This window comes from Lissotriton helveticus, chromosome 2_1, assembly GCF_964261635.1.
Source record: "Lissotriton helveticus chromosome 2_1, aLisHel1.1, whole genome shotgun sequence".
NCBI lineage: Eukaryota > Metazoa > Chordata > Amphibia > Caudata > Salamandridae > Lissotriton > Lissotriton helveticus.
Genome location: NC_136059.1, coordinates 1,385,742,721 through 1,385,768,416, shown reverse-complemented (window position 1 = coordinate 1,385,768,416; position 25,696 = coordinate 1,385,742,721). Strand labels below are relative to the sequence as shown.

General features: G+C 45.6%; 1 protein-coding gene across 1 annotated transcript in view; it reads left to right on the top strand.

Moving 5' to 3' along the window:
- The window catches only part of TSTD2 (thiosulfate sulfurtransferase like domain containing 2), a 232,568-nt gene that overhangs the window by 140,996 nt on the left and 65,876 nt on the right, over positions 1-25,696 (top strand). Inside the window, exon 5 of the mRNA XM_078676324.1 lies at positions 5,031-5,156. Coding sequence (XP_078532450.1) covers positions 5,031-5,156 — 126 coding nt within the window. The remainder of the gene's footprint in view (positions 1-5,030; positions 5,157-25,696) is intronic.

Genomic DNA, 25,696 nt, shown 5'->3' with positions numbered 1-25,696 from the left:
ACTCTATCTATCGCCCTCCCTCTATCTATCTATCGCCCTCCCTCTATCTATCGCCCTCCCTCTATCTATCTACATCCCTCCCCCTATCTATCGCCCTCCCTCTATCTATCTATCGCCCTCCCTCTATCTATCTATCGCCCTCCCTCTATCTATCTATCTCCCTCCCTCTATCTATCTATCGCCCTCCCTCTATCTATCGCCCTCCCTCTATCTATCTATCACCCTCACTCTATCTATCGCATCACCACAGCATCACTCAGCACCACCACAGCATCACTCAGGGGCACCACAAAATCACTATGCGCTCCCACAGCATCACTGAACGCTACAGTATCACTCGTCGCCACCACAACATCACTCAGCGCCACCACAACATCACTCAGCGCCACCACAACATCACTCAGCGCCACCACAACATCACTCAGCGCCACCACAACATCACTCAGCGCCACTACAACATCACTCCGCGCCACCACAGCATCAATATGTGCAACCATTCAATAACAACTGGTTCAAATATGTTCTCTCAATGTTTCAAGCTTTATTACAAATGTCACAAAAAGATGTTAATATTTCACTTCTCGCAGTGGCGGTGCGTCCATTGGGGGCGTAGGGGCGTTGCCCCACTAGCTATGGACGCGACCGCACGGCACTGCCAACATTATTAAAGTGTGCTTTTAAATAAATCTGAGCAGCGCGCACACTGAAACTGCGCGCTACCGGCCCTGGCGGGAAAAGCCCGACAGAATCGGGCAACGCATTAGGAAGTGGGCCGTGGGGGGCGGGGCTGCGGCAGAGAGTGGCAGGCACAGTACGCACAGGCAGAATAGAGAGAGAGAAGCGGGGTACATACTGCGCATGTGAAAGCCAGGAGTACTCACTATTTAGACTGGCTCGCGCATGCGTAGTGTGGTAGAAACCCCCCCCCCCTCCTCAGCGACAAAGGCAGGGACCCGGGGCCCCGGTCTCAATATGGGCAGAATGGAACCCTGCTCGTAGCCAATCCTGGCGCAGTGGCGCTGTTAACGCTTCACCAGGATTGGCTGCTGCAGCAGGATGGTTCCGCGCGTGGGTGTTGGCTGCTTTGATGATGACCGCACTGCATGGCCAATCACCTATCATGGCTATATGCCATGCCCTAAGCTAGGATTGGCTGAGAGCGAGGGGCTGTAGGCGCCAACGGGCCCGGGGCGAAGCGGACCTGCTCAGGAGGACGGGACCTCAGGTAGGATTTTAAAATTTTATTTTAATACCCCGTGCGACACCCCCCCACACCTCAATCCCCCCCCCCCCCCCCCTCTCCCCCCTGCGAGAAGCGACTGCGAGGATCCCGTAAATGGTTAAGATGACATTTCCAGGCCATGGCCCTGACACCCTTGCCACGTTTTTGAATGAGACGTGCAGTTAGCAGCAAATCATCGCAATCGCTGGCTAGTCCACACCTTGTTGAAGCAAACCCTTCAGGTTTTCGTCGAGGCAGAGCGCTTTATACCACAAACGACAAACAGGTGTCACTTTGTTGCACTGAGTGCACATTACACGGACAGCCTATTAATGAAAATTTCCTTTGAAAAGCTAAGCAACACTTAAGTGACTTGGGCCACCAGGCAAATTCTGACCTGATTTGAGTGTGCAGGTGGCGGTACTGTGGCTGCGTATTATTGCGGCGTGTCGGCTTACAAGGTCTGTCGTTGCACTTTCTGTTTTAAATAATACACTGTGACTGTGGCTTTCACTGCAAACTTATTTGCAGAGCAGCCGAGACTATGATAATAGTATTGCTTTGCTGTTGTGGTGCAATGCCGACGTCTGTGCACCGACCATTACAGGTCCCTATTAGAACCGTCCACGACTAATTGTGAGTAGTTTGCCACCAGACAGTTCCCGTAGATTTAAAAACTAGAGAATGATTGCATAAAGCATAATTATGTGAGGAATGTTGCTGGAAGAGTTGTAGATCAGGGACCAGTTCTAGGCACTTGAGGAACAGGTAGGTGCTAGGTCGGGTGAGAAGTGCGGAGTAGTCTGGGTGTCGGGAAATGAAAGGAGCTATTAGGATATTGTTTGGATGCTCAGGGCTTCGGCGTGTAGAGTGCATCTTGCGTGTGTCTCTTTTGTTTCGAATCAGTCTCCCTCGTCGCATTTGGTTAAATGTTTATTCTGGTGGAATACAACTACTGTACAAATACACAAAAGTGGAGACAAGGCGAGGGTGTCAAATTCCATCTATTTTGGAAGGGGAAACGTTATGTCACCATTCTGTCCTGTGCGCAAAAGGCTGCTTTATTGGGAGCAAGCTGTGACGTTGAGCTTTTTACTCTGCAGTTTTGAACAACAAGGTCAGTACTGAGTCAGTCGAATGTAAATTAGTAAATATTTAGTAAAGCATGGTTTACGTCATGTCCATCTTGTGCAGGTCTATCCCCGGCTCTTACTCTGCATCCTGGTTTCACGCACAGATAATCAAGCTGGGTTATTGCAGAAACTGCTTCTGGGTTCATGGCTTCATGGTTAGTGAAGAGCTATTGACTGGAACAAGCCAGTACCCAGGCGTTTACTGTAAAAGAAATGAAACCTGAGAGCCCAAGTCGGCGACCACATGTGGCAATCTGTACGTTATGTGAGCTGGGGTAGGCCTCTTTCAGGCCATCTGAGAAACGACGAACTCTTATTATTAAGAGTGGGCAAAAATGTCAAATTGATTTGAATACTCGTCCTTCCGCAGTGTAAAACCAGTATTTTTGCAAAAATGACGCCTGGTATCTGCTTAAGGCTTGGTCAATGAGCGTTTGTACGAAAAGAATATCCTTACCTCAGATGCAAATATAATGAATGACTCCCAAATGCAGTGATATAATTTATTGTACCGGGTGGAACATTTCCACATGTTAATTGAATACACTTTAATTCTGAAGAAAAGTTATCATATTTGGGAATAAAAGGTTTAAACTCTGAAAAATAAATAAAAATACGAAATAAAGCAAGTCGGAGTGTTCAGAAAGTGGCTAGATTTATATTATTCACACCCAAACATATTAGCGCTACTTTGCAGAGTTTGTCAGTGAAGCAGTACTTTTGTTTTCTTGTCTTTTTTTTTAACAGCATTGTTTTCCGAGGTGGGGAAGTGCACCAATCCTGTGGTACTGCAATGACTGATTGATGGGTGGATTGGTATTCTTCCTGCTTATATTTCACATGCTTTACTTTGCTTTTTCCAGGATGTTGGTACTTTTTATTTAGGCAGCATATTGCTCTCTTTCTTGTCTAGTGCGTAATTTGAATGAAGTTGCAAGTATATTATGGTTCTAAGAGCACTCGCTACCACTGCACTGGCCTCTGGCAATTTTTAGAAACAATAAAAAGGTCATGATAACGCTGGTGATTAATGCTCTTCCTAGAGAGAGAGAGAGCAGGATCAGAGTTTTGTCTAGTGGAAATTTTGACTCATGGAAAGGTAGCGCAGAAGGGTAATGTGCCTGCTGCAAAGAACATGTACCCTATGCAGATCAAAAAATGCACATGATGTAAATAGGTCAGTGAGTCACTGCTTTTGTCAGTATACTGAATAAGCAGCTACCTATGTTATATGACATCTCTTTATTAATGTAATAACTGCACTTTCACAATTGCTTTAATAACCTTCCTGCTTTCGCAAATTTGCTTGAAAATGCACCATTTGTCCACTTTTTTTAAAATTTTCGCGGGGAGAATCCACCGAATCCTCCTAGGTTGTTCTGGCTGGCTCGCTCACGACGGCGCAGTATGAAAATTATTTTACGTGCACCACTTTCAGATGTCACCAGCTGCCACTGCACTTCTGTTCTTGGATTTTCGTCACAATAAAATACACTGAACATAATCTTCACAAAAAAGTTATTTACAAAAGTTTAAGCTATTGCCATTATAAATTACAATAACTTTTATTTAAGTATTAATTAGTAAAAAAAAAGCCATTGTTATTTGTAATATCAATACATCTAAGTCACGTAAATACAACACATATTGCATTACAAATGCTATAGGTGTCACATTTGCGAAAGTTAAAACTATTGGCATTGTAAATGACAATGCTATTAATTTCGCTATTTTCAAAACCAACACATAAATTAAAAAAATTGTCATCTACAATACCAATAGCTCAAACCTTCTTAATACAAGACCTATTGCATTGCAAATGCTTGTTATGGGATGTTGTTGAAGTTTTGTGAATGACCATGGGTGGTACTGGATTTACTCCATGTCTGAGCTGGAGTCCAATTATTACTATTTTGGGTCTTATTGGGCTGGAGAATATTTAGAAGTGCAGTTTGTAAATAGGAAGGGGCTTACTCTTTTGTGGGTGGGTGGGTGCATGTCCTTCCATAACCCCCTTCCTATCCCTCCCTTAACTCCTTCCTATCCCTCCCTTAATCCCTCCTTACTTCTTCCTAAACTCCTTCTATCTATTCGTAAACATTCTCTATTTTCCATCTCCTGCTCCTCCCACGTTTACACTGAAAACAAAGGTTTATCTCTGGGGAGATCTCCGCAGTCAGGGTGGAGATCTCCGCACAGAAAAGATAGGAGAGACTAAGGTGTAGACCTCTGCACCTAGGCTTGTGAATAACATTTTGTAGTGCTTGAGTAGTACTATTGTAGTACTGCTGCACATACTACAGAATACACTGTGTAAATAAGTGCCTCAGTCGCCTTCAGGGAGGCTGTCACTTAAAGCTGGGCTTCACACTTATGAAGCTGAAATATTTCTGGGGTTCTGGGTCTAATCCTCCATCTTCTGACCTTAGTGCCTCTCTAGCATAGTTAAAGGTTCCAGAACTTGGCTCCTGTTGGCGAGGTAGCTCTTTTCACGGTAATCGTGTGCAGCTCCACCCATATCTCCGATTATATAGCAAACTTAGAATATTATGCTTAGCTTTAATATGGATGGTCCAGCACGAAGTCATGGTCACGTTTTTGATGAACAGCACATGTATAAACCTTTATTTTAAAAACATATGCAATGTCCCCTTTTTGTTCTAATTTTTCTCTAGGTGCGAATCGCTTCCGAGGGCATAAATGGAACAGTTGGTGGGAGCAAAGTAGCTACTGCAATATACATTGAAGCCATGCTTTCTCATCCACTATTTAAGGAACGAATGACTAAAGAGGATTTTAAGGTAAATAATATCTTGTTGATGGATTCCACAAGCAATATTGTGTGCCTCCCTGGAAGAAATGACTGTAAATGATTATTTCTTCTTATGGAAAGGTGTTAATAAAACATTAAGCATGGCAGTCTGTTTCTAATTCATGAGTTTAACGATAGTTGTTATTCCTTTGTTCAGTTTCCTGTAAGTTTAAAAGAGAACAAATGGAATTGATAAAGTAAAAATACAATATAAAACACCACTTCAACCAAAGAAAACTCTCAAGTTGGTTCATTGTACTGGGACATCCCAATTAACAGCCTTGAGATTAAATTGCTTGAATTCTGCCAGGACAGGTCCTTCCTGGACTGAAAATAAGCATCCTGGGACCAGATTCTGGGTATCATCCCTCATCTCTCGGGCTAGCTTGAATCCAGTGGCACAGTGAGCAAGGGACCCACGACTGGGCATTCCCTTGGCCACTTAAGGCGAACATAGCAAACACAACAAGATGATAGACTGAGTGCTGAAACTTTTCAACTACTCTCCCCTAAAAACAATGGATTTAGGCCCAGATCTTTGTACTGGGGTGAATGTTTGACATTGTTCAGCATTCTGTCCATTGATTGTTCTTTTTGCATTTGTAACCCTTAGTGGGACGGGTTTTCCCAGACGTGGGTTCCATGCTTTCCATGCTACTGGAGTAAAGGTAGCCTGGCTGATGAGGGATGATACTCTGAAACTAGTCCCAGGATGCTTGTTCCTGGTCTAGGGAGGACCTGGCCTGGTAGTTCGTGCTGGACTTTTTCCTTGGGGAGCAGAGCCCTGACTGATTTGCATATGGCTTTGTTTAAAGTGAAATGGCATGGGGAGCAAAAAAAAGGATTTAGGTTCAGATCTCTATACTGGGGTGAATGTTTGTCATTGTTCTGCATTCTGTCCATCAATTGTTCTATTTTCATATAAATAGAGGCACTAGGCAAGGGTATCCTCTTTCTCCAATTTTATTTGCACTATTTATTGAGCCACTTGCAATAGCAATTAGACAAAAAAAGGCATATACGGCTCCGCTTCAAGGTATGACACATATAAAACTCTACGCCGACGTCATAGTCCTTTTTTAGACTCCAAAACAGACACTCCTGTAGAAATCATGAAGATTTTATCAGATTTCCAAGCAATAGGAGGTTACAAAATAAATAAGACGAAAACAAAGATCATACTGTGTAACTGTTCTGTTGAATCTCTATTGCTAGAATTCAGGTATGTATATAATACTCGCCCAAAGAGATATTTAGGGATTTTTTTTACGGAGAAAATAGAAGATCCATTCCACTTAAACTATACTCTGCTGCTGAAAAAAGTGAAACACCTGTTAGCACGATGGAACCAGCTCTCACTTTCAGTTCAGTTCAGTTCAACTTTATTTCGGCTGATAGCCATAAAAGCAGGAAGTACACAAAAATATACTGTAAACAAGCATGGGCTAATTAAAAAGGGAAAGGTACAATTTATGACAATTTATCGAATAACACATTGCAATTGATATGTACTGGGGCAGAGTAACAGTTAATTCTATGCAGTTAGTTATGCCTATTCTTAAAATTCAATTTAAAACCATAAAAAGGTTATTTCATTATAAAAGCCAGACTAAAAACATCGATTTAAAAACTTTAAAACCACAAGATTTGTACAAAAGTAAACTCAGTGCATTCTACGTTGTTTAACATTGTGGGAGAAAACTACAGATTTCATTGTTACATTATAGTTTATAACCAAGGCGTTTTCTAATTAGAAACACATTGAATAAAAATCTGCTTATACAAAAAACCACCGCTTGTGAGGTATTAGACCTTATAATACGCTCAGCCTCTTTAAACGTCCTGACGCCCAGATTTTCACACAGAGGTTTTATCCAGCGCTGTCTAGGTAGTGCATAAACAGAACAGAAAAACAATAGATGGACATCATCCTCCTTAGCCTTTAGTGGGCAGAGGGTACAGATACCATCCTCATTGCTATCTCCCCATTTGCATGTGTGGGCGTTGGTCTGTAGTACCCCATATCTATATTGCAAATATAAAGTTTTTGCTAGAGATGGATTTATCTCATCCATAAACGATTCGAATGCAGCAGTGTCTTTGATAGACAGAAATTTCTGAGACAATGAACCAATAGATGGACAGTGAGATGGCTCTTCATTAACATAGGACCAATAGGTATTTTTTAAAATCTTTTTACACACAGAAGTCATATTATGGGGTTCATTCCAAAAATGGGACAGCCCTAACCTGGTGCACCAAAGTTCGATGTGTTTTAGCCATGCAATTTTCTTATACTCATCAATCTGGGTTATTTCTATTAATCCATTTTTATAGCTACACAACTCGGGGGTTGTCCATAGCCTTACCAAGTACATCAATGGCCTGAGGCCTGTTTGGTGATCTGTACGTTTCAGATCCAAATCTAAAAATACTGGAACTAGGGGGGTTCTAGTTGGTATTTTTAATAGCCTTCGCACAAAGTGGTTTTCTTCCCGTTCAAAATTGTGTTTACAGCAATGCCCCCAAACCTCAGCTCCATAGAGTGCAGCCGATTGGGCCTTTGCTTTAAGGACTTCCAGTGCCGGTATAATGGCTTTGGAGTCGCTAGCTCCGTGCACTTTTAGGATGGGCATAGAGTTTTGGTCTATGCCCATCCTAAAAATCTCAATTTTTAACATTTTATAATATCCAGAGACTTCACAATTCAACTAGACTGTCCCATTTTTTCACGGGGGAAAGATGTTTTTTAGAGTCTAGCATTTTAAAGATGTGGGAAGAAAATGGGTGCCTGCAGATTCTGGATTTTATTATAGGTAATTGTTGGAAGTCATGGCCAGAGATCGAAATGGAGCTTTTACACTCTAAAACAATCCTGAAGTGGTCATTCATCAGAATAAAAACCTTGATTCAAAAATTTGACATTACAAATTCATCCGTTAGAGCAAGCTTAAATGAAGCCTTTGATTCCCAGATACAACGGAAGATTAGTGCCTGGGTTAAAATTCTTGATTAAAATAAGCCTCTCTCGATCTATGAAAACGTTCAGGATAGATGGTGGAGAAGGAAAGGGATGCAGGTCTCAAAATTAACCTGGGATAGAATAAATAAATGTAATGCATCAACACTCGGAGGCGCACATTTTAAGCGCATGCAGTTCTATTAAAAATGGTTGATCTATAGAACCCCTTACTTTCTTCATAAGATATACCCACAAATTGAGGACAGGTGTTTCTGTTGTGCAAAAGAGGGCGGTGGCACCTGACTACACATTGTTTGGGAATATCCAAAGATCAGTAGTTTGTGGGAAGGAACTGAAACTTATCTCAGAACTATCCTAGACCCTTCTATCTCCATAGATGTAGATATCGCAGTTCTGGGTTGCTCTCCTAATATTACTGCACAAGAAGAATGCCTGTACATTGCAGTATTGGTAGCAAAATCTTTAATTTTACAATGTTGGCGATCGGATAAGGTACCTTCCTTTCAAGCATGGAGAGCAAAGTTAAGTAAAATCAAAGAACTGGAAAAAAAATAAGCAATAAGATCAAGCTCTATGAAAGAGTATGAGAAACGCTGGAGTTTATTGGGGACATAGGTTATAGATAATGAAAATAGTTTTTTGTTTTTTTTCTTCCTTCTTTTCCTTTGCTTAGTTGTTACAATAGGGTCAGTGTTAGAACATTGGGCCATGCTCATCTCCTAGGAGTTAGCATCCTCTACGTTCCACCTTATCTAATTGTGATTAGTAATCGTCTGCTTTATCCTTTTTAGGACTATGCCTACTTGTCTAGCACTTTGCATTTTTTAGATAGTATTTAGCTTTTGTAGCAGGGTGATGTGAGAGATCGATGAGATATGTTCATTCTGAAATGGTTAGTACTCTGCACTTTATAAGGTATTTATCTTTGTATGAAATAATGTATTTTTGAATATTCTGAACATTTTGTAACATGCATTTTTACTTGACAGTTATGTAGTTTTGTAATTTGCACGAACTCTCAATAAAAAATAAAAGTGTTCTTTTTTCATTAGTTTAATGAGAAGTTAGTGGGTGGTAGTATGGAATGTTCAGTGATTGGTCTAAATTGTTTTATTTGAAATTGATGCCTATTTTATTGAGAATACTTTTATATACTGTTTGATGTATTTTAGATTGTATTGTGAATGATTGTTTTACTATAAAACTTTTAGGGCCTTCTGCCAAAATAAAGTATGTGACAAGACTAAGCTGGACTTGACTGATTTCTAAGACTGCGCACTACAAACAATTTAAGGCAATCTTTTTTACCCCCCTATTTGTAAAGCCAAACATCCGTCGCCTTATCTGCTCTCATTTAATTTTCATTTCTCTCCATGCCTATTGCTATTTCCTTGTTCCCAATTACCCGATTTTGTTCAAACACTTTGATCGCTTGATCTTTTAACTCTGAGAGGATTTTCTGCACTCTGGGAGGGACTTTCGTTTCACAAGTGTTTTTTCTCTAGTTTAAATTCCGACTCTGCCAACATGTCTACTTTGGCATCTGTCCTGGAGTGTCTCTATAAGTCCTGGTTTGTAAGTTAAGCCTGGCCAAGGGATACCTTCGATACTTCTTTCTTGCTCCCTATCTCCGTTTTCAGGTTGAGGCTACCGTCGCACTGCGTAAGCAGTGGGCGGAGCCGAAATGTTATGTTCTGTAGTATGGGGGCTTGAACACGCCCCTCTTCTCCATTGGCTGGCCTCGTAAATGCTGGCCAGCCATAGGAGGAGAGGAGCGTCACTCAGTTCAGGCCCCGCCTTGACGCGATTCGGGGGTGTTTTTCTCTCTTTTTGTAAGCCCCGCCCCTTTTCTAGTGGTGGGCGTTACACCCTCCCTCTCGCCGAGGTCCCAGTCTGACCTAAACACGCCCCTTAATCCAAAAAATTATGGCCCTTTCTCCGAGCCATTTGTGAATGACCTCGAAGAAACATGGTGGTGTGGAGCACTCCTCTCTTGCCTTCCGAGTCGTAAGGCAAGAGAGGAGCGCTCCACACCACCATGTTTCTCCGAGGTCAATCACAAATGGCTCGGAGAAACGCCCGTCATTTGGGGGGGGGGGGCTGGCGTCACCGCTGTCTGCACTCCCCCCATACCCCCCCCCCTTGCCTCACCGTTCTTAATCTAGGATGCGGTGGCAGGCAGCTTGTTTTACAACTTGTGCCGTGATAAAAACGCACCCCTGGCTCAGGTAGAGTGGCTTCCCCCGCCCCGAGATGTCTCGCAGGAAGCCCCGTGTCTCCCTCAGAAAACCTCCAGCCTCCCCAAGTCTCGCACCAGGCGTCTCCCTAAAAATAGGGAATGTCTTATAGCCACAGCTGCAGACTTGGGAGCTTCGAGTCTCGGCGTCGACTCAAGATCCTGTGATTCTGGGCAACTCACCTAATCTCCTCGTGCATAGAAGCAAAACAATTGGTGCTCATGCAAAACGCTCCAATACCCTTGGACTGAGTTCGCTCTACATAAAAATGCAACAACAACAAAAAAACTTCAAATGTACTCGTCACAAAATTATGTCACTGTATTAAGGGTTATTTTACTGCACATTTTGCGAAATCACTCAATTCACTGATAACAGGGTACCTGGCTAATTCAACGTGTTTTATGCGTTAAATACATTATATAATGTATGTAATACATTCTTTAAAATCAGTTTTCCCAAAACCTGATTTTTTTAAATCATGGTTTTGAGGAAAAAACTCATTAGATTACAATTTCTTTTAGCGACCCACCATCATCTGGAAATAAATGGCTAACGCTGTAATCTGAAGTAATGTGTCGTAGGACGAAAACATTATGCAAATGAGCCTCAGATGCCGTTTCACGAACGCCCCCCTCTGCCCCCGCACAGACAATCACCTCAAGGTTTAGCGGTTACAAAGCTATGCCTGGGTAGGACTGCTCAGTGGGCGAATGCATGTGCCGCAGACACCTGTATTCAGCACAGTGCAATGGCTTGACACCCAGCGGGGCCTGCTGAGCAGTCCATCCTTTGAATGTTGGTGAGGCAAATTCAGAGGGAGAATGCAGATGGAAAAGAACCTGCAATGGTCAGATGAAGAGAGAAAAGCTAGGATATGGAAGAAAGAGGCCTGAGGGGGAATTAAGACTAGGCAGCCCTGGTAATAAACAACCCCTACATCACAGGGAGCCCCGATCACCCCAGAGAGCCCATTGTCTCCCTCAAAGACGCCAGCCTCCCCAAGTCTCGCACCAGGAGTCTCCCTAAACATAGGGAATGTCTTATAGCCACAGCTGCAGACTTGGGAGCTTCGAGTCTCGGCGTCGACTCAACATCCTGTGATTCTGGGCAACTCACCTAATCTACAAGCAAAGTAATTGGTGCTCATGCAAAAAACGCTCCAATGCCCTTGGACAGAGTTCGCTCTACATAATTTTTTTTTTTTTTTTAAACATTCTTCAAATTTACTCTTTACAAAATGATGTCACTGTCCTAAGGGTTATTGAACTGCAGATTTTGCCAAATCACTCAATTCACCGATAGCGGTGCCTGGCTAATTCGACATGTTTTGATTTTTTTTTTATAGTGGTTTTGAGGAAAAGATTACAAGTTTCTCTCCTAGCGACCCACCAAAACGTTGCATATATGATACAATTAACGGATAGCATAGGTCATAGGACTAAGAGTTGTACCCTGCATTTTCTTTGCAAAAAAAAAACCGAATGTCTATAAATAGATGCTTCAATAACCTTATTTTGTTGCGATGTACGATAAAAAAGAACGCAGCAAAATTATGTTTAGAATTTACCTTACAGCAAATCCGTTCACATTGTATGTTAAAATAAACGTTTGCTGCTGACATCTACTTTTATCTGAGGATAACAAATTGAATTTTCACAAAACTAATTTAGCCTTTCGTCTTTTAAGGTGAGTTAATTCTCTTCCATTAAATTGAGTGCTATTTCTTAGGGCAATTGCCGAGCAGGAAGCAGTGGATACCAGAGGCCTGCAAAGGGCTCAAGATGCGCGCTCGGTGTGTGTATATACGGTAATATATACGGTAATCCGATTACACGTCACATCACACATCTCTCCAAATAAGGCCCAAGTAATCCCGCTCTACTGGCAGTAAACAAGTCAAAGACATTGAGGAGACCCGATTCATCACAATTTTATAACGTTTTATTAAGTTCTGCTTTTTCAGCTCAATTCAGCCATTTCCTTGTCTCCACACCCTGAAAAAGTCCAACAGATATTAAAAATACCATGCAACGTAGCGCTGCATGAAAATACTGGGTGCTGCGCCGAGCAATCGGGAGAGAATATTATTTTAAAATGCGGTGTTAGCGCAACACTAAAGAAATATGCCACGTCACCAAGGGCAGAGAGTAGTGTCTTCCATTAGATTTAAACTCGAGGCGCTCCCTCCAGGGCAAATGTTTACAAAAGGGGGAGTGACACACAAGGCAGAAATTACACCTTGTGCATGCAAAGGTCACTGAGATTCAGCGGGTCCTCTGTCTTTCCCCGGCTTCATGTCATGCCAGAAGAGCCCATGTAGGCACAGCATCAATGCCAGCATTTCTTCATTCCACATCCCTCACTTCTGGTTCTTCATTCTGCATCCCTCACTCCTAGGTCCGCATTCTGCATCCCTCATTCCTTGGTCCTCATTCCCCATCCCTCACTCCTAGTTCCTCATTCCGCATCCCTCACTTCTGGTTCCTCAATCCGCATCCCTCACTTCTGGTTCTTCATTCCACATCCATCATTCTTTGGTCCTCATTCCGCATCCCTCACTCCTAGTTCCTCATTCCGCATCCCTCATTCCTTGGTCTTCATTCCACATCCCTCACTCCTAGTTCCTCATTCCGCATCCCTCACTCCTAGTTCCTCATTCCGCATCCCTCACTCCTAGGTACTCATTCCGCATCCCTCACTCCTAGGTACTCATTCCGCATCCCTCACTCCTAGGTACTCATTCCTCATCCCTCACTCCTATTTATTTATTTATTTATTTAAAGTTTTATATAGCGCGAACAGGATCCTTACAGATATCAGAGCGCTTCACAAAGACAGGGTAGGGGCAGTAGGAGTCAACAGAGATAATGGGAACAGTATAATAGTCAATAGCATGGTAATAACATGGATAATAAAAACATACATAAAACCAATCCATATACAATCAGGTAAGGAGGTAACATAGGACAGCACAAGACATTGATCCCACTACAGAGGTGTTCAGGTGGATCAGTAAACCAGCGTGTATCATTTCTTGGTCGGTAGTAAGAGAGTAGCGTAGTAGTGCCCCCAGCAAGTATAGTATAGTGCCAAGGGATAGGGTGAGCAGTGATACAAAGCAATGCAGAGACTCTGAACCAACATCTATAACGATCAGGAGATCTTGGCCAGAAGGATTGTTTTCACCTCTTTCTTGAAGAGTGCAGTGGAGGAGATCAGCCTGGTTTCAGGAGGGAGCGCATTCCAGATCCTGGGTGCCATTCCTGAGAAGGAGCGCTTGTAAGTTTTCACTTTCCGGAATCTACGAGGTTTCAGGAGTAGATTTTTTGTACTCCTATTGGATCTCGAACCTCCTGATATAGACAGCTTTTGAGCGAGGTAGTTGGGTGCCTTGTGGTGCACGGCCGCGTGTGTCATAACTGCAATTTTTAGCTGTATTCTGGCTTCAAAAGGCAGCCATTTTAGAGACTTTAAGTCTGGGGATATGTGCGAATGCTTTCTAGAGCCAGTAATGAGTCTCGCGGCAGCGTTCAGGGAGGCTCTTAAGGGTGCTGTTGTGGATAGCGGGAGACCGCTGAGGGCCGCAATTCCGTAGTCTATTCGAGGGATGACTAAGGCTTGTACAGCAGTTTGGAAGTCTTTGACCGGGAGGAAGGGTTTGATTTTCCTCAGCGTGTTAATTTGGAAATTAGCTGCTTTTGTGGCTTTGCTGACGTGCTGCTGCATGTTGAGCTTGGCGTCGAGTGTGATGCCTAGGGATTTCGCCGAGTCCACGATGGTAGGTTGGACATTGAGTGCTGTTAGGTTGTTGAGCCAGGTTTGGGTGGTGGAGATTTTCGCCGGGGGTGTGATGAGTAGGAACTCAGTTTTCAGAGCATTTAGTTTGAGGTGATTATCGGCCAGCCATGATTGGGTGTTAATAAGCGTGGAATTCAGATGTTTGATATCTTCCGGGGATTGTAACTTTAGATAGAGTTGTGTGTCATCGGCGTACATATGGAATTGAACATTGGATGCTTGAAGCAAGGTGGCGAGCGGTTCCATAACGAGGTTGAACAGTGTAGGGGAGAGGGTGGATCCTTGTGGGACACCTAGATCTGCAGGCACAGGTGTAGATAGCACATTGTCGATCTTGAACCTCTGAGACCGATTGTGAAGGAAGGACGAAAACCACTTGAGAACAGTTCCCGATAGCCCCATTCTAGTGCTTAGCAGCTCCAGCAAGTTCTCATGTTTGACCGTGTCAAATGCTGACGAGAGGTCAAGAAGGATGAGGAGGCAGGACTCATTGCGATCCAGAATTTGGAGGGCGTCATCAATTATGTGTGTCATAGCTGTTTCCGTGCTATGTTTCGCTCTGAAGCCTGATTGATGAGGGTTGAGGAGGTCAAATTGATCAATGTGTTTTGTTAGTTGGAGTTGGACACATTTCTCCAGCAGTTTGGCCAGGGTGGGGATATTGGTGATGGGCCGATAGTTGTTTAGGTCAGACGGATCAGCTGTAGGTTTCTTGAGTATAGGCGTGACTTGCCCCACCTTAAGGGAGTCTGGAATGTGGCCTTGTTGCAGAGAGCTGTTGATGATCTTGGTCCAGAGAGGGAGGAGCAAGGGGATAAAGTCTTTTACAGCATTAGCAGGTAGAGGGTCTGTGAGGTGATTAGAGGGCTTCAAGGTGCAGAGCAGTTTGTGTATTTCTTCTTCCGAGTAGGTATCGAAGTACTGCCAGGATGCTTTGTTTTTAGGTTGAGTGTCTGCCATTCTGGTGTGGTTGGGGTATCGGCTTATATCCATGATGAGGTCATTTCTTATGTTGTCAGTCTTTAGTTTAAAGAAAGCCGAGAAGGCTTCACAATGTGGGGTGTCGTTTGTTGTGCTGTTTGATTGTGTGGGTTGTGCCTTTGTTTGGGTCTTGATTAGCTCGAACAGCTTTCTTGGCCTGTTCTTCGCTTGGTCCAACTGGCGGCTGAAGAAGTCCGACTTTGTGTGCTTTATTCTCCTAAAGTAGGCATTTCTCTTGTTCTTAAGCTTTTTGAGATGCAGTGCTGAAGGGTCCGATCTCCAGGTGCGCTCTGCCATTCGCATATTACGCCTTTCGTCATTGAGTCTGTCATCATACCAGGGGTTAGAGATTTTGGTGGAGACTCTCTTCAGTTGCAGAGGGGCGACTTCATTGACTATTGTATTCATAGAGTCAAGGTAGTGGTCAGTCAGTGATTGAACATCTGAGGCCCCTGAAGGGGGAAGGAGGAGGTTGCCGATGTGAGGAGGTAGGGTAGAGGGGTTGAGATTATTCAAATCTCTTTTCCATGTTTTGGTTTTGATTGGTTGAGTAGGGTTAGGTTTAACTTTTTCGTTGATAAAGAAGGTGATAATGTGGTGATCTGACCAATCGCAGGGTAGAATCGCCTCCAGTTGAATAGCGTTCTCTTTGGCAATGATGAGATCGAGTATCGCGCCTTTGTCGTGTGTTGGTTTATCGCATACTTGGGTGAGGTCAAGCGCATTGAGGAAAGTTTTGAGACTATTCACCGTGGTGTCTTTCTGATCGTTCCAGTGGAGATTGAAGTCACCCAGGTAGACTTGAGTGGTCTGCCGACCGGCATTGGAAGTGATCAGGTCCATGAATTGTTGGGTGAATATGAGATTGTCACCAGGCGGGTGATAGATGAGATGTAAAGCACAGACTTGTTTGCCCTCACTGGTGATGTCGAGGCAGAGGAGTTCACAGGAGGAAAGGGAGGGGGAGGTGACTTGAGTAACAGAGAGGTTGCTCCTAAAAATGCATGCAATTCCCCCACCCGTCTTGCCAGGAGACCTGTCCAGCCTAATGATGTGATAATTGGGGGGGACTAGTATGTCCATAATCGGGGTAGAGGCTTCAGTGAGCCACGTTTCCGTTAGAATGGCTAGGTCCAGATCCCTATCTGAGGCGATGTCGGAGGAATGTCTCTGGGCTGATCTGCAATTTAGTAGGATGCATTTGAGTTTGGGAGAGAGAAGGGTGGTCGAGCTTTCTAGTGTGAGGGGAACTTTTCTGAGGTTGTTGGGGACAGAGCCTCTGTTGTTGAGTGTTGGGGGCCTTAGAGGGTTTGTAAGAATTGTGGGTATGGGGATGTGTGAGTTGGAAAAGTCTTTTACCGGACCTGGGCCATAAGAGCGTAGGAGAGAGCATAGGTCGCGGTCCGACAAGGGGTTGAGAACACGACGGGGGCGGTGAGAATTATTGCGAGCGGGGATAGTAGGCCATTGCTGGTGTCGTCGGGGGCGAGGGTATGTAGGTGGGGTGCGTCGTTTGTAGGGTAGCGGGATGGTGGGAGGTAGACTGGGCTGTGAGGAGAGAAGGTCTTTGATTGCGTGAATGTCTTTTTTGATTTGTAAGATTTCCTCTTTGACTTGTTGGAGGGTGGATAAAGTCAAGTCAGGAGGGTCATTGGGGAAGGTGTTGGTGGAGAGAGCCGTTGGTGAGTGGTTGAGTGGTGAGCTGGAGAGCAGGCAGGGTATCGGGGGGGGGGGTATACTAGCGTTGTTGAGGGGTTCCGCGGTGCTAGTGAGTGGGATGGTATTCAAGGTGTGGACGTGTTTGTGTGCGAGGGGTGTGGGTGATGCAGGTGAGACAGGCGGTGGGTGTGAAGCATAGGTAGTGACTTCAGTGGGAGACGGTGCCGGTGAGTAGAAGAGTGAGTGAAGGCTGAGGACAGTGGGGGAGACAGGAGGGTAGTGAGGGCTGAGAATAGGAGGTGGGAGAGAGGGGGATGCTAAGGTAAGGGCGGAGGTATGTTCTGCATCTTTTGTTGGGAGGGAGATAGAGTTGTAAGTGGGAGTGGGGAGGGAGCAGGGAAGGGAGAGGTGTCTGCCGTGGGGGGGATGGGGGGGATGGGTGGATAGACTCCGAGTGATGGTGTGTGCAGATGTAGGCGTGTTGTGGGTGGGAGTTGTTGTGTCAGGTGTGAGAGACTCGTGGGTGGGAGTGGGGAGGGAGATGGGGAGGGAGAGGTGTTTGTCGTGGGGGGGATGGGATGGGGGGGTGGATAAACTTTGGGCGGTGGCTTGTTCAGATGGTGGTGTGTTGTGGGTGGGGGATGGTCTGCCCGGGGGGGGAGGGATGGAGGGGGTATGAGTGGGGATAAGAAGGATCATGTTAGAGGGGCTGCTAGTATGTGCGGTGGAGTTATTTGTGACTGTCCTTGGGGAGTGGGGGGCGTTAACAGCAGGTGGGCCATTTACTTGGGTGCTAGGGGTAGAAGTGTAGTAGGTGGTGGCTGCGACATCAGGGGTGATAGTGCTGGCGGAGTTCTGGGTGGGGGTCCGCAGCTTGGAGAGGTGTTCTTTGAACTTGGGGAACAGGTTGTCTAGTGATTCCAGGTTCTTGTCCGTGGATTGGATTAGGACAGTCCCGTTATTGTAGATAGTAATGGTAGACCTGCCAGGGAAGAGGTGGGAAGGTGTGATGGTGAGAATTAGGCCATGAGTTGTTTTCCTAGTGGTGGAGACTGTGAGTAGGGATAGAAAAGTTTTTCTCCATTGGGCTCTGCGTGAGGTGTGGAAGATGATATCAATATTCAGGGCTCCATTGCCCGGTGAGAAGTAAGTGTCGGCAAAGGGTGTTTCAGGGTGCGACCTCAAGAAGTTGTGTTTAAAACGTTTAGTGGCAGTTTTGGAGAGAGGAGTGGAGGGGTAGTTAATTCTAAAAGTGTGCTTGCCGTTGAGCTCCATTTTATAGAGGCTGTGGTGTTAGGAGTAGGAAATAGGACGATAGTACAAACTGTCAACCGCTAGTTACAGGGCCAAGGAAGACACTAGTGAGTGTCACTAGTGATAGCCTATCATATAAGTAATATACTGGAATAACATAAAATACCTATGCAGGCAGTAACATACCTGATCGAAAGTGACAGTAGTGTGTAGTCAAAAATATGTGAGGTACATGTGTCAGTAACAAAATACAATTGCAAACCAAAGTCAAATGCAGAAGAAAAAGAAAAAAAAAAAAAGTATTCTCATTCTGTGCAATACAAGTGTTCAAAATAAAGCTAGGAGTGTAATACTGCAATAATAGGCAGACATTCTTTCCTAGGTCCTCATTCCACATCCCTCACTCCTAGTTCCTCATTCCGCATCCCTCATTCCTTGGTCTTCATTCCACATCCCTCACTCCTAGTTCCTCATTCCGCATCCCTCACTTCTGGTTCTTCATTCCACTTCCCTCATTCTTTGGTCCTCATTCCGCATCCTTCACTCCTAGTTTCTCATTCCGCATCCCTCACTCCTTGGTCTTCATTCCACATCCCTCACTCCTAGTTCCTCATTCCGCATCCCTCATTCCTTGATCTTCATTCCACTTCCCTCATTCTTTGGTCCTCATTCCGCATCCCTCACTCCTAGTTCCTCATTCCGCATCCCTCACTCTTAGTTCCTCATTCCGCATCCCTCACTCCTAGGTCCTCATTCCGCATCCCTCACTCCTAGTTCCTCATTCCGCATCCCTCACTCCTAGTTCCTCATTCCGCATCCCTCACTCCTGGTTCCTCATTCCGCATCCCTCACTCCTAGTTCCTCATTCCGCATCCCTCACTCCTAGTTCCTCATTCCGCATCCCTCACTCCTAGTTCCTCATTCCGCATCCCTCACTCCTAGTTCCTCATTCCGCATCCCTCACTCCTAGGTCCTCATACCGCATCCCTCACTCCTAGGTCCTCATTCCGCATCCCTCACTCCTAGTTCCTCATTCTGCATCCCTCACTCCTAGGTCCTCATTCCGCATCCCTCACTCCTAGTTCCTCATGCCACATCCCTCACTCCTAGTTCCTCATTCCGCATCCCTCACTCCTAGTTCCTCATTCCGCATCCCTCACTCCTAGTTCCTCATTCCGCATCCCTCACTCCTAGTTCCTCATTACGCATCCCTCACTCCTAGGTCCTCATTCCGCATCCATCACTCCTAGTTCATCATTCCGCATCCCTCACTCCTAGTTCCTCATTCCGCATCCCTCACTCCTAATTCCACATGCCGCATCCCTCATCCCTCATTCCTTGGTCCTCATTCCGCATCCCTCACTCCTAGTTCCTCATTCCGCATCCCTCATTCCTTGGTCTTCATTCCACATCCCCTACTCCTAGTTCCTCATTCCGCATCCCTCACTTCTGGTTCTTCATTCCACTTCCCTCATTCTTTGGTCCTCATTCCGCATTCCTCACTCCTAGTTCCTCATTCCGCATCCCTCACTCCTTGGTCTTCATTCCACATCCCTCACTCCTAGTTCCTCATTCCGCATCCCTCACTTCTGGTTCTTCATTCCACTTCCCTCATTCTTTGGTCCTCATTCCGCATCCCTCACTCCTAGTTCCTCATTCCGCATCCCTCACTCCTAGTTCCTCATTCCGCTTCCCTCATTCTTTGGTCCTCATTCCGCATCCCTCACTCCTAGTTCCTCATTCCGCATCCCTCATCCTAGTTCCTCATTCCGCATCCCTCACTCCTAGGTACTCATTCCGCATCCCTCACTCCTAGGTACTCATTCCGCATCCCTCACTCCTAGGTCCTCATTCCGCATCCCTCACTCCTAGTTCCTCATTCCGCATCCCTCATTCCTTGGTCTTCATTCCACATCCCTCACTCCTAGTTCCTCATTCCGCATCCCTCACTTCTGGTTCTTCATTCCACTTCCCTCATTCTTTGGTCCTCATTCCGCATCCTTCACTCCTAGTTTCTCATTCCGCATCCCTCACTCCTTGGTCTTCATTCCACATCCCTCACTCCTTGGTCTTCATTCCACATCCCTCACTCCTAGTTCCTCATTCCGCATCCCTCATTCCTTGGTCTTTATTCCACTTCCCTCATTCTTTGGTCCTCATTCCGCATCCCTCACTCCTAGTTCCTCATTCCGCATCCCTCACTCCTAGTTCCTCATTCCGCATCCCTCACTCCTAGTTCCTCATTCCGCATCCCTCACTCCTAGTTCCTCATTCCGCATCCCTCACTCCTAGTTCCTCATTCCGCATCCCTCACGCCTAGTTCCTCATTCCGCATCCCTCACTCCTAGTTCCTCATTCCGCATCCCTCACTCCTAGTTCCTCATTCCGCATCCCTCACTCCTAGTTCCTCATTCCGCATCCCTCACTCTTAGTTCCTCATTCCGCATCCCTCACTCCTAGGTCCTCATTCCGCATCCCTCACTCCTAGGTCCTCATACCGCATCCCTCACTCCTAGGTCCTCATTCCGCATCCCTCACTCCTAGTTCCTTATTCCGCATCCCTCACTCCTAGGTCCTCATTCCGCATCCCTCACTCCTAGTTCCTCATGCCACATCCCTCCTAGTTCCTCATTCCGCATCCCTCACTCCTAGTTCCTCATTCCGCATCCCTCACTCCTAGTTCCTCATTCCGCATCCCTCACTCCTAGGTCCTCATTCCGCATCCCTCCCTCCTAGTTCATCATTCCGCATCCCTCACTCCTAGTTCCTCATTCCGCATCCCTCACTCCTAATTCCACATGCCGCATCCCTCATTCCTTGGTCATCATTCCGCATCCCTCACTCCTAGTTCCTCCTTCCGCATCCCTCATTCCTTGGTCTTCATTCCACATCCCCTACTCCTAGTTCCTCATTCCGCATCCCTCACTTCTGGTTCTTCATTCCACTTCCCTCATTCTTTGGTCCTCATTCACCATTCCTCACTCCTAGTTCCTCATTCCGCATCCCTCACTCCTTGGTCTTCATTCCACATCCCTCACTCCTAGTTCCTCATTCCGCATCCCTCACTTCTGGTTCTTCATTCCAATTCCCTCATTCTTTGGTCCTCATTCCGCATCCCTCACTCCTAGTTCCTCATTTCGCATCCCTCACTCCTAGTTCCTCATTCCGCATCGCTCACTCTTAGTTCCTCATTCCGCATCCCTCACTCTTAGTTCCTCATTCCGCATCCCTCACTCCTAGTTCCTCATTCCGCATCCCTCACTCCTAGGTCCTCATTCCGCATCCCTCACTCCTAGGTCCTCATTCCGCATCCCTCACTCCTAGTTCCTCATTCCGCATCCCTCACTCCTAGTTCCTCATTCCGCATCCCTCACTCCTAGTTCCTCATGCCGCATCCCTCATTCCTTGGTCCTCATTCCGCATCCCTCACTCCTAGTTCCTCATTCCGCATCCCTCACTCCTAGTTCCTCATTCCGCATCCCTCATTCCTTGGTCTTCATTCCGCATCCCTCACTCCTAGTTTCTTTTGCTTCCATCCTCCTTGGGGTGAGACTGCCTGTTTTTTTTTTAGGTCAATTTGCCCTGTAGGTGGGGCAGTGTAAAAAGGGTCAGCCCCGATCGCACCCGATGCCCAGGCTGCTGGTGCAGGGCGACTCTTTGTTTCCTTCTTGAGTAGTTACCAAATAAAGAGACGGGCACTGGAAGTAGGAAGACAAGGAAAAAGGTTTATTACTCATGAGGAGAGCATGTCCTTTGGGACACTCGCATGGTGTCTTCGGGAGGTGCTCTAACAAGTTTCTCTGAGGCTTCGTCTTTTATACACAGGTTTATGGCACACAGGCATCCTTTATTACAATCAACACATTGTATAGTATGGAGGTATTCCAACACGTGGCTACAGTAGGGCCCTTATTCTCCATGCAATAGGAGGGGGCTATCATGCGGCTGAGTGTTCTGCTGATTCCATTGGAATGTGTGTGCCTGATCGAGTCTCAGGGGGTGGGGGTGGTCATGATCAATAGTAGCTTCTTTCAAGAGAGATGAGTGCATACAGTGGTGGGCAATAAACTGTATCCTCGGGCTAAGGGATGACCAGCGGTCTGTGCAGACATTCGGGCTCAGAGGAAGAGGTCATCAAAGGAGGGGTATTCATGGAGGGACAGGAGGTGTTGGTCAGGCGCGGGGTGCGATTCTTAGGGACAGAGTCATGCGGGAGGGGTGGGCTCATGACTCGCGCATGAGAGAGCGGGGGCAGTCAGGGTGCATGGGGGAATGCTTGCAGGGTCAGGGAAGGGGCGCTGGCGATCGACCGCAAACTGAGAGACAGACCATGGTACCTAAAATGGCTGTCGTGTACGTGTGTGCATGGGTCTATGCTAGTGGGACAACACAGTCAGAGTTTTAGCGATACCCATTCTGTTTACACCAAGGGGTACTGTGAACATAAATGAACGCCGCTTATGTACATACACATTGCTATTTTTAACAGTCGCCGCTTTTTACATAAGCACGTTCAATTTCTACACAGTCGATGTGATAGGCAAAATATAATACATGTTAATTTACATTTGTTGAGTTTTAAATACAAGCCTAAAGATGGGCATAATATTTAGTCAGGGTTTAAAAGGACTTTTTCTCCGACGACATCAATATACAGTAAAAAGTGCTGTATGTGACCTTTGGACTTGAGTGATCGATGAAACATTTTTGTAAGCAAAAATTGAGGGAGAAATGCAATTCGATGTAAACAACTAGTCAAGGGGTGAGTAGAAAGTTCTGGAAGGGGGGGGTCTTAGCGAAAATGTCTTTTTCAACGACGAGCCACCACTGGTAGACTCTGTTAGTCCGTTTTTCTTTTCGTTGGCGCTTTTGAGCACCGGCGGTGGAGCTATAAATCCAGCTCGGAATCATCCTTACACGTTGCAGGGTGCGATCAGTCCTCTGCTGTTAGATCACAGTCCTGTTTCCTAACTCATTTTCTTAGGGGTGCCTCATGCTGGGCACCTGCGTGTCTTTCTGTTTTTCCGTGGCAAAATCCCAGTCCATAGTCAAAGTTTATATGAAAAAAGTTTGTTGAATAACCGAGGGAAGAGAGGGCGGAGTGGGGCCAGATCTTCGAACACACCAAGGGACCAAGGGAGCAAAGGATGATGAGCAAGCAAGCCCAACAGTCGGACTCGAAAAAGGGGACGGGGACTTTCAGGCACAAGTGGGTCAGCAAGTCGAGGGCTTCAAGACAGCCCTTCATTTTTTCATCTGCCGAGATTGAGAGTTGTGCCTCGTCCCGCGTCTCGTTGCTCTGCGGCTCCACCTTTGGTTGCTGTCACGTGTGCTTCATGATCTGTGGCCAGGCTGTGCGTCACGTCCAGCTCCTCTCCTCCGGTTATTATATCTTTAAATGAGTAAAAAACAAGTTTTTAGAACAACTGGCAGGAGAAGACATTTATACATCTTAATTCCGTCCCCAATCCTGTGTAGGTGGGGGATAAGTTCATCGGTCACAGTCAGAGGTCGTTATTTATGGAGTCTGTAGGAGTGCATTGCTATGGAATTCATAACCCTATTCGGAGCTCATTCGTGACGTTCGTGGAGAGAAATTGGACCTTTACACACAGTGTAACATTATAGATAATTCAAAGTCGAGTCCTTATGTAGAGACTCGTTCTTCCCTGTAACCCAAGTATCGACAATCTTACATTTCCCTTCGGGGTCGGCTAACTCTTGTATGTGGGGCGTTATCGTCATGAAGAAAGGGGGTGGACGTAAAACATGCTCTTCTTGGGGAGTGAACGTTAATCGAAGTCATTAATTTCGCTTTCGAGGGTAGATGACATGAAGCTGGGGTTAATCGGGGGAATGGGGACGTTTGGACAGGGAGCTGGGGTCGATCGGGAGAAGTGGGGTACTCTGGACATCCACGCTTAGGTGCAAGGGGGTGGGGCAATCGGGGCATTGGGGATCGCATTTTCTAACGAACTGAGAAACAGAAGACCATTGACGTTATAGTTCCCTTATAAAAGGCCAGGTTAGGGGACATCCGTCGTCTTACCCGTCCTTTCCTTCATTACCAACTCGGGTTCTATTGTTTGCAGAAGGGAGAGGTAGTAATATGGCAAGTCTCAATCGTTTGTTTTGGTTTTGGTCAATTTTGCTGAACACCTTTTGCGTTCGAGGAAACCCAATTATGTTTTGTGCCGGAGGGGCACAACGCCACCATACAAGAAAAAGAGGAAACGGGGGGCTTCTGGAGAGAGGGAGAGAGGGAGAGAGAGAGAGAGAGAGAGAGAGAGAGAGAGAGAGAGAGACTCTAAACGAACCATTCGGTACACGTATGCCGTGGGGAGAGAGAGAGAGAGAGAGACGTGTACAATAATGGTCTATTCAGTGTGCACACAACTTAGAACGGCAGGGGTTAAGTAATGCGTGAACACAAGCGGAGGGACGACGTAGATCCATACATCACGTACACACAAACTCAGACGGGGGAGACAGTACAGGTATTATATAAAAAGATCCAGGACAAAACATAAAACAGTTATTGGCCACAATTATCCTTTTCTGTGAGCTGAGCATCTTTATCATCCTAAGCTCTTTCTATCTTTTTCTTATCTTTTATTCGTTGGCTGCCTCTTACTGGTGGCTTTGATTGTACACACTTACGCCTTTGGCAACTGGTCATGAACTAACCTGGTCGGGCTAATGCTCACGGAGGTTTATTCGAGTCATTTTTAGCAAGTGCGTTTCCAGGCTGAGACAACAGTAGGTGTCAATTGGAGAGCAATGGGGCAGCTTTTAGTTATATGCCTATGAGGATGCGGAAAAGGAGGTAGTAGGTTTTCAAATATTGGCAATATCCCTAGTCCTCTCGGCGGAGGATACTTGCGTAACCCCTACCTCGAAATACCCTAAACTTTTCCATACTTAGTTAAACGTAAGAATGCTTAATCATGTGTGTACATTATTCTTTTTTGTTTCATTCGGGGTTTGTCGTGGTTAGGTACTATAATCAGACCCCTTTTTCCGTCTCTTCGTCTGTTGGATCACCGTTTTCGTCGGCATTCCGAGGTGACCTGCAGAGAGAGAGAGAAAAGGAGGGAAGGGAGAGCAAGCTATATTGATACGCACTCGCGCGCATAAACCCAGAAAGGTTTTTACTTACTGCGTACTCAGCCTATTTCCACAGGATGCAGTCACTGCCCACTGGGGCGTTTAAGCCCAGGTGGACCGTTAGCGTGACTTTTCTTATGCAGGTAGCATATAAAGTATAGGCTAAATACCAGAATCTTCAGCTGTTGCTTTTGACTGTATAAAAAGGAAAAATACACCACTAAAAGTTGGACCCTTCATATTTGCAATATTTCTACATATCATACTTTTCAACCCTTTATCTAATCGAGCTTAGTCATTTCACCTATATTTTAGTTATATCGAAAATAATGATCATTCATTCAAGACTCATCGATTTTACGCGGACAACTATATTTGCTTTCTCAAAAAATCTTTAATAAGAATGTCGGTGCATAAATACGGGCCTACAACCTCGTGGACCGGCCACGGAGCAGGCTGGAACTGTAGATGTGGGGATACTTTATTAGCAACAACTTAATGGAGTCG